General features: G+C 36.6%; 1 protein-coding gene across 1 annotated transcript; it reads right to left on the bottom strand.

The window, feature by feature from the left end:
* Window positions 1–2,909: 2,909 nt before the first annotated feature.
* CXCL11 (C-X-C motif chemokine ligand 11) lies at window positions 2,910–4,785 on the bottom strand. The gene is made up of 4 exons (XM_027087556.1): window positions 4,652–4,785; window positions 3,929–4,055; window positions 3,748–3,820; window positions 2,910–3,523 (listed from the first exon to the last, which is right to left on the bottom strand). Exons 1-4 carry the CDS (start codon window positions 4,710–4,712, stop codon window positions 3,482–3,484), a joined length of 303 nt encoding a protein of 100 aa, XP_026943357.1. The 5' UTR covers window positions 4,713–4,785; the 3' UTR covers window positions 2,910–3,481.
* Window positions 4,786–12,371: the final 7,586 nt, after the last annotated feature.

A 12,371-nucleotide genomic window follows, 5' to 3' on the forward strand; every position in this document is an offset into this window, starting at 1 on the left:
TTTCTTTTTTTTTTTTTTTTTTTTTTTTTTTTTTTGCGGTACGCGGGCCTCTAACTATTGTGGCCTATCCCGTTGCGGAGCACAGGCTCCGGACGCGCAGGCTCAGTGGCCATGGCTCACGGGCCCAGCCGCTCCGCGGCATGTGGGATCTTCCTGGACCGGGGCACGAACTTGCATCGGCAGGTTCCCTGCATTGGCAGGCGGACTCTCAACCACTGCACCACCAGGGAAGCCCCAGAATCCCCATTTTATACAAAGTAAAATTCAAGGTTGTTTAGCTAGACATTTGATGTCCTTCATACTCACTTCAACCAAAATAATTTAATTATTATTTCCAAAGCTCACCTTATACTTTCCTACCATTGTGCCTTCCTTCATGACATTCCTCTGCTGTAAATTCCTTTCCCCCTAGTTTCTATTGCCCTTCAGTCATTGTATTCTTAAATATTTGTCAAGGGGTCTGATATCTGCTAGGCACTGTACTGTGGGCTAGGACTAGAGTAGCTTTCTTATTGAGCTTACACTTGTGAGAGAGGAGATATTAAGTACAGTAATACTTCTTTACTTGCAACAGATAGTGGCATGAAAAAGTAGAGTGTTCTGAAAACAAATAGGACACCTAATCTAGTTGAGATTGAAGGGGTTGTTTCAAAGATGACCACTTGGAGAAAATGTCACTTAAGCTGAGATCTTATTGATGAATAGGCATTAACTTAATGAAGGAATGGGCTAAGGGAATAGTCTGTGCAAATGTACTGAGGTGGGAAGGATCTTGGCTCAGGTATGTTAATTCATTCATATGTTTATTTTGCTGTGAAGAAATTTAAGTTTTTTGTTGTTTCTCAATAATAATGTACTGGTCTATGCTACTTTACTTTAAAAAATAAATATCTCAATCATATGTTTATTCTATGATATATAATATAGATATATAGTTCAAAAAATACCAAATTTATCATGTAGCTCTTACTCAGTGAATTTTTTTATTTTTAAAGATACTCTTAAAAAATATCACTGTAAATAGTCAAATAATAGATCCAGGTTTTAAAACTATCCAGGGAATTCATCTAGAAGTCCTAATTCTATGTAGAAATTTATATAGATTTGTGATATATGCATATGTAATATTTATACTACATATCTATATTATATATCATAGAATAAACATATGATTGAGATATTTATTTATTTATATACAAATCCCCTAGATAACATTTTGGTTTCTTATTATTGCTTGTAGGCACCAGTCAAAAAGTTAGTCAGTAGGAGGGCCTATTAGGTTCTAGGCAGCCTACTCTGCTATTTACTTTTCTGTCCATTCCCTGATCTGGTTTATGGTTGGCTCTTTGATATCGATGAAAAGGATACACCAAAGATGCATTTAAATTGTTCTTTTGTTTTCAAATAAACAGAAATACCTGATTTTTGGTAATTCTATAAATATTTTCATTTTTCAAATGTATAGTTGTCTACATAAAGAGTGATGTAACAGCTAAGGTTTTTGTTTTTTTTTAAACATCTTTATTGGAGTATAATTGCTTTACAGTGGTGTGTTACTTTCTGCTTTATAACAAAGTGAATCAGTTATACATATACATATGTTCCCATATCTCTTCCCTCTTGCATCTCCCTCTCTCCCACCCTCCCTATCCCACCCCTCTAGGTGGTCTCAAAGCACCGAGCTGACCTCCCTGTGCCATGCAGCTGCTTCCCACTAGCTATTTTACATTTGGTAGTGTATATATGTCCATGCCACTCTCTCACTTTGTCACAACAGCTAAGGTTTTTGGATACACGCAGAGAAACCAATTCTGGCTAGCTTCAGCAGGAAAGGAATTTAATTGGTAGTTGAAGAAGACACAGGAAGACTGAAGAATCAGACTTGGAAAATATACAAAACCTAAGGGTGCTAGGTGGCAGGAAGGACTATAGCCAAAGTCATGCTACGGGAACGTGTTAGGAAGCCTCTACTATCAGACTTACACTGTTACTACTGCCACTTTAAATATTTCTTACTGATAGCATCTTTGTGGTGCTAGCTGGACTTCAAAGTCTAGGGTAGGAGTGGTCTGGCTGAGATCTTGTTCTGGCTGCCAGGGAGGAACTTCTTCCTTTGGCTTCTACCTTTTGGCTTCCCACCAAAGCTCACATAATAAGAAATTTTCCCTGAGTGAGAAAGGAGTTTGAGCCTAGGAAGACCCTTTAAAAAGAGATAGCTGTCCTTCACAACTACTCATTAAAATATATTTCAAAACAATTCTGTGTGATGACAGGTAGCTGTATGCCTCTTGAAATACAAGGTAAAATTGTTCAAGGCATCTCACATTTCTTGAAAACATATAATTATTTCTGTTTTAAGAAGGGTTGTGGTAGTTTATTAGAGAAAAATTATTTTCTTTTCAAAGTGAAGCTATCATAGATATCTCTAAATTTTATAGTACAGGCATGACTAAAATAGATTAGATATGTATTTTTCTAAGAAAAAGAATCACAGAAAGTAAAGGTGATTGCCAGATATGCACATATATTTATTTCAACATTTTTCTTTGGTAGAAAAAAGCATTTCATATATAAAATGTGTTCAAAACATTAGTATAATTTATAACAGTAGATAAAACCAAAATTCATGGTAAACACATACATCCTAATTGCTTCAAAATATCTCAATGAAAAAAAAGGGTGTTAAAAAAAAACAAGGGCTTCCCTGGTGGAGCGGTGGTTAAGGATCCGCCTGCCAATTCAGGGGACACGGGTTCGAGGCCTGGTCCGGGAAGATCCCACATGCCGCGGAGCAACTAAGCCCGTGTGCCACAACTACTGAGCCTGTGCTCTAGAGCCTACGAGCCACAACTACTGAAGCCCGCGTGCCGCAACTACTGAAGCCCATGCGCCTAGAGCCCGTGCTCCGCAACAAGAGAAGTCACCACAATGAGAAGCCCGCGCACCGCAACGAAGACCCAATGCAGCCAAAAATAAATAAATGAATTTAAAAAAAATCAAATCAAGACCAGAGCTACTAATTCTGTTATGAAATATTTGCACTCTTACCAGTTACCCTTAGCTTATAATTGTCTTCATAGTACATTTCATGAATTATAGCCATTTTTATAAAACAAGATGGCGTTTAAGGACTTTTTCCAATTTTTAGGAAAAGGAATGTGGATTTGCATATAAAAATACTTAGGGAATGTTCATGGATGCTTTTGACTTATGAGTCATGGTCTTGATTTCAGTAATAATACATATTGTAATATAAAATATAGGTCAAATACAGACAGATAACTTCTGGAGACAGAAATGTTTTCATAGCCACAGCAGAATAGTTACAAGCATCAAATCTCCTAGAAAGTTTCCTAACCTAGAAATGCATGAATGTTCATTACAACAGGCAGGAGAAAGTCAGTTTCCTATTGCAGAATTCTTATCATGTCAGTAGTCAGTTACACTTGTTCTACGTTTTCAAATCCTCCTTTCCAGGACTTCATACTTTTTGATATTTTAAAGAATTCATTCTTTTAGCTTTCTGTAATGAGAAGATGAGAGTTTTACCACCTTGGGCTGTTCTTGTTTCCCAGTGATTTAGCAGTTGACATGCAAAAACATACAGCTAATTATAACCAGAGACCCCTTATCAAAACATTTACACAGGATCATAGCAGAACAATTCTGCAGTTGTCAATTTTATTTTTTCAAAAGATTTGTCTTGGATAAAACAGATTATAAAATGGAAGTAATCTGGCAGCCTACCTTGATTATAACTTTTGCTTGCTTTGAATTGGTATTTAGGCATCTTTGTCCTTTATGTGTTTTCAGGGTGATACTGTTAAGGGAAGATCCAAAACAGTCTTAAATTTTGGATGGAAAAACATAAGAAAAACAAAGCAAAAAAGCCACCACCATTGTTATCTTCAGTGAGTCCATTACTTACATCACTTCTATTTTGTCACAGTTATTACTTGGGTAAATTATGGAGACTTTCTCAATATCTGCCACTTTCACTGCTTTTACTCCAGGGTGTGTGCAAAGACACCGTCCCCCTTTGAACATGGGGAAGCCTAGAACAGATCATAGCATCAGTTACTAATACATCTGATTGCAATCATATAGCTATGATTTATGTATAACCTTGATTGAAGAATGTGGACCAGGTTTTCATTAAGGCTAAAGATAGTAATTTGTCAAATAGCACTCAACACTGCTGTTACTGGGAAAGGAGCTTCAGTAAGAAGTTGATGATCTTCTCTTTAAATTTGTAAGCAAGCCATTAAAGAATAAGGGGAAGAATGAAAGACGTTTATCGGAGATCAAGCTTATTTGCCTCTTGCTTTTATGCTCAAGAATTTTTCCAGAAAGCTAATAACATTATCTCATATAAAATCTTCTTAGCAGACATTTAAAACTGTTGCTAAAGGCTCTTGCCAGATTTTGCAGCCAAATAAGAAATTCTATTAAAAATGTATCATCTCTAGTTTAAATAATCATCTCTAGTATTTTAAACATTTCCAGTATTCTCTGCCAAACCTATCGTAACTTCTAATGTGTGAGGTTAAATAAAAATTTACTGTATCTTTTAGGATAAAAGTGGAAGAAAAGACATTTGAAGCATTAGAAAGGAAATTTATAGGTTGAGAAGTTAAAAAGTACCATATACCTTGAACAATTGTAGCACAGAATATCACAGCCAGGACTGTAGCCATGCCCTTCGTATTCATGTTTGTCTGTTGCTGCTGCTTTGGCTTTGATACTCTTCTTGGAGGGAGTAGAAATGCTGATCATGGAAGAGAAGTCTTAATTGGCATATATAAGGCATATATAAGGCACCAGCAATCCTCTTATAGCAATAGGAATTTCCCTCCTTGAGTCATGTTCCTTTTTCCCAATAGTTTCTATTTTGTTCTCATCTAAATATTACTGTCCCTTCCTTTTGTTACAGGGTTGAAAGTAATACGAATGTGAAAGCACTTTGTAGATAGTAAAGTGCTGTGTAAATATAGAATAGAGTACACCCACATGGGAACCAGCCTTAAGGTAGCATTTCCTAGAAATGTATTTAATTATTGGACTACCCTGGGCAGTGAAATTCTGATTGCCATTCATTCTTCCATTCAGGAGTATTGTCTTCCTATATTCAGTCCTTTCACTCTCCATCCTTCACATAACTATATAAAAGATCATTCTTTTAAAAAATTATAAATTTTTGGACCTCCCAGGTGGCACAGTGGTTAAGAATCTGCCTGCCAATGCAGGGGACATGGGTTTGATTCCTGGTCCAGGAAGACCCCACATGCTGCGGAGCAGCTAAGCCCATACTTGACAACTACTGAGTCCGTGCTCTAGAGCCCACGAACCACAACTACTGAGCCTGTGCGCCACAACTACTGAAGGCTGCATGCCCTAGAGCCCATGCTCCGCAACAAGAGAAGCCACGCAATGAGAAGCCCGTGCACCGCAACGAAGAGTAACCCCTGCTCACTGCAACTAGAGAAAACCTGAGTGATGCAATGAAGACCCAACACAGCCAAAAAAATAAATAAATAAATAAATAAAGTAAAAAAATATATATACTTTTTCTTTTGCTTTTAAGTCCAAACTCATATGTAAGGCCTATTTTATTTGACATCAAACGACCTTTTATTTCACCTTGTTTATATTTTGCTGACTATAATTGCATGTCTGAAGAAGCTTCCTAAACAGCTGTACTTCTGAATTTATATACATTTCTTTTTGCATGTTTAGCAATTTTTACATATATATATACGTCTCAAGCACTGTTATTTAGTACATAAAGCTGTATGAGTTGTGGATTTTTAAAAAATGATTGTCTTTTCTAATGTGATGTTTTTATTTCTTGGATTCTTCTTCCACGTAACCCGTTTTCTTTTTCTTTTTACCTTTCCCTCTTAAGCTTTCTAAATCTGTTTATTTTAAATATGTCACTTGCAAATACTTAAAAAATCATATCAAAGGGAACTTTTTTTTTTTGCGGTACGCGGGCCTCTCACTGCTGTGGCCTCTCCCGTTGCGGAGCACAGGCTCCGGACGCGCAGGCTCAGCGGCCATGGCTCACGGGCCCAGCCGCTCCGTGGCATGTGGGATTCTCCCGGACCGGGGCACGAACCTGTGTCCCCTGCATTGGCAGGCAGACTCTCAACCACTGCGCCACCAGGGAAGCCCCAAAGGGAACTTTTAATAGGTGAATTTAATTATTTTCCGTGTAATTGGTAATCTGTAAGCTTTTTAAAATGTTTCCTTCATATATCTTTTCTGTATTAGTTTTCTTTGATTTCTTTCTAACTTTAAATATATTTTCTTTAACATTTTCTTATGTGATTTGAACAAAATACATTGTTTTGTGTTTTGCTAGTAATCTTAGAAAAAGTCAGGTTAAAAATTTTTTTAATAATTTGCATCAACCATAAATAGAATCTTCTGGTTCCTCCCTTTGTAAGATGAGAAGAATCACTGTAACTTTCTTTCAAACATTTCTTCCTATTTCCTAGTTTTGTTGGTATAATCTGGGGTTCATAGCTAGTTTACTATTTTCAGATGATTATTTCACATTACTCAACATCTTTTTTGAGAATTATGATTACATTTTATTCTGAAATCATATATTTATTTAGACATAGCCTACATTTAAATTATTTTATCAAACACTACAAGTCTTTAAAAGCTCTTTGTCTTTCTTTTAATTAATCTCAAAGTAGCTGGATATTATTTCTCTTTCTCATTCATTCATTTAACATATATGATTCAAGGCAGATTTTCTCACAGGAAAACTGGTGAAGTATCAATAAAAGGAATATGTTCTTGGATTTCATAAATCCTTATCCATTATTTTTTCTTCACTTCAAGTTCTCAGGTAATCTGTAGATCCAAAATTATGCAGAGTTGGGACAGGAGGTGGTTTTGTGCTTCAACCTTTTTACTTCTTTATTTGAAACATACAAAAAGTAAGCCTAATTAGGCTCTGGCAGGTGCTAACATGGATGCTCTCTCTTTCCTTAACACTCTCTCCCTCTTTACTGCCTCTCCCTCCCAGAGTCCCTGCCTTAACGTCGACTGGAAAGCACCACCCCATTCTACAGTAGTTCATTGCTCATTCATTCATAGAACAAAAATTTATTTTAGGTGTCTATTACGTGCCTGGCACTCTTTTGAGATTTGAAAATAGAGCAGTGAAAAAATCAACCAAGTTCATTTTTGTGTCTTTCAAGTTTTACAGTGTTCTATTGTAGAAGGCAGTCTGCCTAATTTCTACTGGTTCTGTAGATGTGTGTCTTTAAGAATATGACTTCTTCTGACCTAAATACTTTCTATTATCACATGAGGAGGATTAATTTCTATTCATATGTTATGGTTCCTTTAGCACTCTCCTCAGCTTTCCTGTATCCTTTCCTTCTTTTAAGTTTTGATATCTTCATAAAGTTTTCTTCAATATATAGTGATTTCTTCTCCTGGTTTTAGAGCACTTACTGTCTTGTCTAGCTTTATCCAGAAGAAATATAATGGCCACCTACTAAATTTTAAATATTCTAGTAGCCACATTTTTTTTTTTTTTTTGCTGTACGCGGGTCTCTCACTGTTGTGGCCTCTCCCGTTGCGGAGCACAGGCTCCGGACACGCAGGCTCAGCGGCCATGGCTCACGGGCATAGCCGCTCCGCGGCATGTGGGATCTTGCCGGACCGGGGCATGAACCCGTGTCCCCTGCATCGGCAGGCGGACTCTCAACCACTGCGCCACCAGGGAAGCCCTAGTAGCCACATTTTTAAACGTTTTTTATTTTTATTTTTTTGGCCATGCTGCGCGGCTTGTGGGATCCTTGTTCTCCAACCAGGTATCAAACCCTTGCTCCCTGCAGTGGAAGTGCGGAGTCCTAACCACTGGACCACCAGGGAATTACCTCCAGTAGCCACATTTAAAAAGTAAAAAGAAACAGGTAAAATTAATTTTAATAGTATATTTTATGAAACATGAAAAAGTTATTTCAAAGTGTAATCATTATAAAAACATTAAGAGATTTTAATTTTTTTAGTACTACGTCTTCAAATTAGACTAGCCGATGGACCTAGAGTCTGTCATACAGTGTGAAGTAAGTCAGAAAGAGAAAGACAAATACCATATACTAACACATATATATGGAATTTAAGAAAAAAAATGTCATGAAGAACCTAGGGGTAAGACAGGAATAAAGACACAGACCTACTGGAGAACGGACTTGAGGATATGGGGAGGGGGAAGGGTGTGCTGTGACAGGACGAGAGAGAGGCATGGACATATATACACTACTAAACGTAAGGTAGATAGCTGGTGGGAAGCAGCCGCAAGGCAGAGGGATATCGGCTCGGTGCTTTGTGACCGCCTGGAGGGGTGGGATAGGGAGGGTGAGAGGGAGGGAGACACAAGAGGGAAGAGATATGGGAACATATGTATATGTATAACTGATTCACTTTGTTATAAAGCAGAAACTAACACACCATTGTAAAGCCAATATACCCCAATAAAGATGTTAAAAAAAAAATTAGACTAGCCACATTTCAGATGCTTAGTAGCCACATGTGTTTAGAGATGACCATATTGGACAGTACATGTCTAGTTATTCATTTAGCATATTCTACTACCTTGATACTAAATTTTAAATAAACATGGGTATGGAAAGAAGGAGAGATACTGTGCTTTTTTTTTTTTTTTTTTGGTTTGTTTTAGAAACTTTTCTAAATCTTCCTAGTCCTTTAGTTCTTTCTCTCTTCACTAAGTCATTATCTCATTGCTCGCTCTTTTAGATTAAGCGGGACAAAGATTAAACTGTATTCTCTCTCTTTTTAGTAGTGTTTGCCATCTTTTGGTTGTTCCTGGAATTGGACTATTCTAAGTTCATCCACTCAAACAAGTTTCCCCTTGAATTTAAAGGAGAATCCCAGGAAATGAATGTAGTTTTTATAATTAATCACCAAAACCCTTTCCAGCTTAACATTTCTATAATCTGTGATTTCATATGAAGTTTTAGTTATGATCCCCAATTATGCAATTAATGTAGAATTTTAAAATGTTTTCAAGCGGGAAGAGATTAGTGCAAGGCATGTAAAGATAATTCCCGACCCACCATTCACTAAGTTTTTGAATAATATATTGCTTGCAGAGAAAAGTAGTTGAGACTATTTTGCCAGTTAAATTAGTGAAAAATGGGTTAGGAATGGAACAGTTCCCATTTATTATAAATCAGTATAATATAACAGGATCCTGTCGTTCTGAGCTTACCACTCCTAGGGAAGAGGTTGCCACACATGTGATAGGCACCTAAAATAATGAATAGGTGGAACAGATTGACATAGAGTTCTTAACTCTTAAAAGTATAGTAGTACAAAACCTGAATGCTCTTTTATAAAGGGATTAAGGCATATAAGGAGCTGCTAGTGGATTTTTTCAGAAACCCTTAGTGGAATACTACTTCTGTGATTTTCTTATAACATTATTATAATACTTTTCCCAGAAATCAGATAGATCCTACAGACTGTATTCAAGGCAGTTATTAGGCACTGGGCAAGGCTGTATTTTTTCCAAAAAAATTTTTGGGAAAAAATTGTATAAACAATAAAAAAAATCATTAAGGCACTATGGAATAGTGCATATTTTATTGCTGTTTGAAATCATTCCACAGAGACAGTGAATTTTGAATAAGGATGTTTCTGAGCCTATACTTATTCTCTTTCTGGGACTTTGACATAAGAAGACATTTTCAAAAGCTGTACCCCAATAACGTAATCTGGTATTTGAGAATGAGATGTACAAAAGCTCACATTTCATTAGGGCGACTACATCCGTGATATGTGCTACCCCAAACATTGCAGTCTCAAATGCACGCACAAAAGAAGAACCAATTTTCAGGGGCCTCCATCACCATACTGACCAACTGCTAGCCATCTACCTTTCCTCTCCTTTTCAGAATGACAGAAGGAATGGAATCAGAACCTGATACACCTTGCATCAAAGATTACTGAATTCTACCAAATTTCTGATGTTAAAGGAGAGACAGTTTATCTGTACTCTGAACACAAGAAGAAAAATGACCTTTTAGCTTTCAGTGATTGAAAATTTGAAAGTTACTGACAGTTCAATTTACTTTGCTTTTTAACTATGCCTTTTCATGCTGGTCAGACACAGGCTATGTATCTTGTTCCTGCAGTTGAATGGCTTTCCATTATCTTAATTAAATTTATTGCAAAGGAGAGGGTTTCCTGGAACAGCTAAGCTACAGGTGATTTATTGAACTATAACTCATTTTCTGGGAAATAAGTTGATTACAATTTCAATTTACCATTCTTCTTCTGAAAAGAAACTTAATGTTTTACCTTTTTGGAAGGAAAGTTACCAAATAATCATTATTTGCTTTTTTTTTCCTAACATCATTATTGGAGTATAATTGCTTTACAATGTTGTGTTAGTTTCTGCTGTATAACAAAGTGAGTCAGCTATATGTATACATATATCCCCATATCCCCTCCCTTTTGCGTCTCCTTCCCACCCTCCCTATCCCACCCCTCTAGATGGTCACAAAGCACGAGCTGATCTACCTGTGCAATGCAACTGCTTCCCACTAGCCATCTATTTTCCATTTGGTAGTATATATATGGCAATGCTACTCTCTCACTTTGTCCCAGCTTACCCTTCCCCCTCCCCGTGTCCTCAAGTCTCTTCTCTACATCTGCGTCTTTATTCCTGTCCTGCCCCTAGGTTCATCAGAACCTTTTTTTTTTTTTTAGATTCCATATATATGTGTTAGCATACGGTATTTGTTTTTGTCTTTCTGACTTACTTCACTCTGTATGACAGATTCTAGGTCCATCCACCTCACTACAAATAACTCAATTATGTTTCTTTTTATGGCTGAGTAATATTCCATTGTATATATGTGCCACATCTTTTTTTTAACATCTTTATTGGGGTATGATTGCTTTACAATGTTGTGTTAGTTCCTGCTTTATAACAAAGTGAATCAGCTATACGTATACATATATCCCCATATCCCCTCCCTCTTGCATCTCCCTCCCACTTTCCCTATCCCACCCCTCTAGGTGGTCACAAAGCACGGAGCTGATCTCCCATGTGCCACACCTTCTTTATCCATTCATCTGTTGGTGGACACTTAGGTTGCTTCCATGTCCTGGCTATTGTATATTTGCTTTTTTTTTTTTGCTTTTTTTAACCTGTTTGTTTTATGTAGAACCAAACTTACTTGCCTTGGAGTATTACTTTTTACCAAGTTGATTTTATTAGAGTATAATTAACAAGTGTCAAAGAGAAGCTACTTGATTCGTTTTCACAGTAATTCAGAAGAAAAAAAAAACTGGGTTTGAAAATGAATCACTTTCCTCTAGAATTTTAGGTAAAATTTTAAGACCTCATGTGTTAAAATCAGTCAAGTTCTGTTATCTCACTGAACAGATTAACCCTCTTTTCCATGTCCTCTGTACTCCTCACAGAATGTTTGCTGCTCTTTGCATGTATCTGAGCCAGTAGCAGTGGGTTGTATAAAGCAGCTTCAACATCACCAAAAACTTCAAAGAAATCATTTTTCTCACAACAAAGGCAGCTCTGTGCATGGCCTTAAACTGCCTGCCTGGAAAATGACTGCAATCTACAACTGCCAGGTCAATGTAGATGTTCATGTTAATTTTCCAAGTTGGGAAACAACATGCTTATTGTTAGGTGATAGAAACATGTGAGAGATTAGCAATGAGCAACTTTACAAACAATGAATTGAAAGAAGCTTAATTCAATAAGAGGAAGGAAAATTTTGCAGTAGCCTCCCTTATCATTACTCTATTTTTTCTACTACTCAGAGAAGCTGAAGGAGAGGGAAAAATAGATCTGGCAGATAGTATTTCAGGGCTAGTTGCAAAGAGGGTAATGCACAAAAGGATCTTGTCTGGAGAGATGAGTACTGCATGTGAATGTTAGAGGCACTATGGATGTAAGGTATGAAGTTGCATTGGATTTATTTGTATTTTTTAAAAAATAGGATAAATGATGATTTATAACGAGCATTTCAGTACACATGGTTTGACAATATGAACTTTAACTAAATGTAATGTTTTAAATAGGAGATACAGTCAGGAATGTGAAAAAAGGAACTGGAAGGACTCTTTTGTTACAAAATTTTATTTCTTATATTACCTTGATACTTAGAATAAATGAATGTCTTTTGGATTCAAAACAAGAACAACTCTTTAAAATATTTAGACAGGCTATGTATTATTTTTATTTTATAGATTATGCTGAATGCTATTTCCGTTTTTAATAAAAAGCCAACAAAAATGTTCTTGTCTTTTTCCTGTTTCTAAGACTTTCCTGGTTATTGGTTTCACCTTAG

Source organism: Aethalodelphis obliquidens, unplaced genomic scaffold, assembly GCF_003676395.1.
Source record: "Aethalodelphis obliquidens isolate GAN/ISIS:26980383/991018 unplaced genomic scaffold, ASM367639v1 scaffold59, whole genome shotgun sequence".
NCBI lineage: Eukaryota > Metazoa > Chordata > Mammalia > Artiodactyla > Delphinidae > Aethalodelphis > Aethalodelphis obliquidens.

Excerpts from the sequence above, each read along its gene's own strand:
- CXCL11 (XM_027087556.1), bottom strand. The coding sequence starts at position 4,712 with ATGAATACGAAGGGCATGGCTACAGTCCTGGCTGTGATATTCTGTGCT. Across the intron at positions 4,056-4,651 it reads CTGTGCTACAATTGTTCAAG|GCTTCCCCATGTTCAAAGGG; the intron begins GTATATGGTACT and ends GATCTGTTCTAG. Across the intron at positions 3,524-3,747 it reads AAGCAAAAGTTATAATCAAG|AAAGCTAAAAGAATGAATTC; the intron begins GTAGGCTGCCAG and ends TTCTCATTACAG.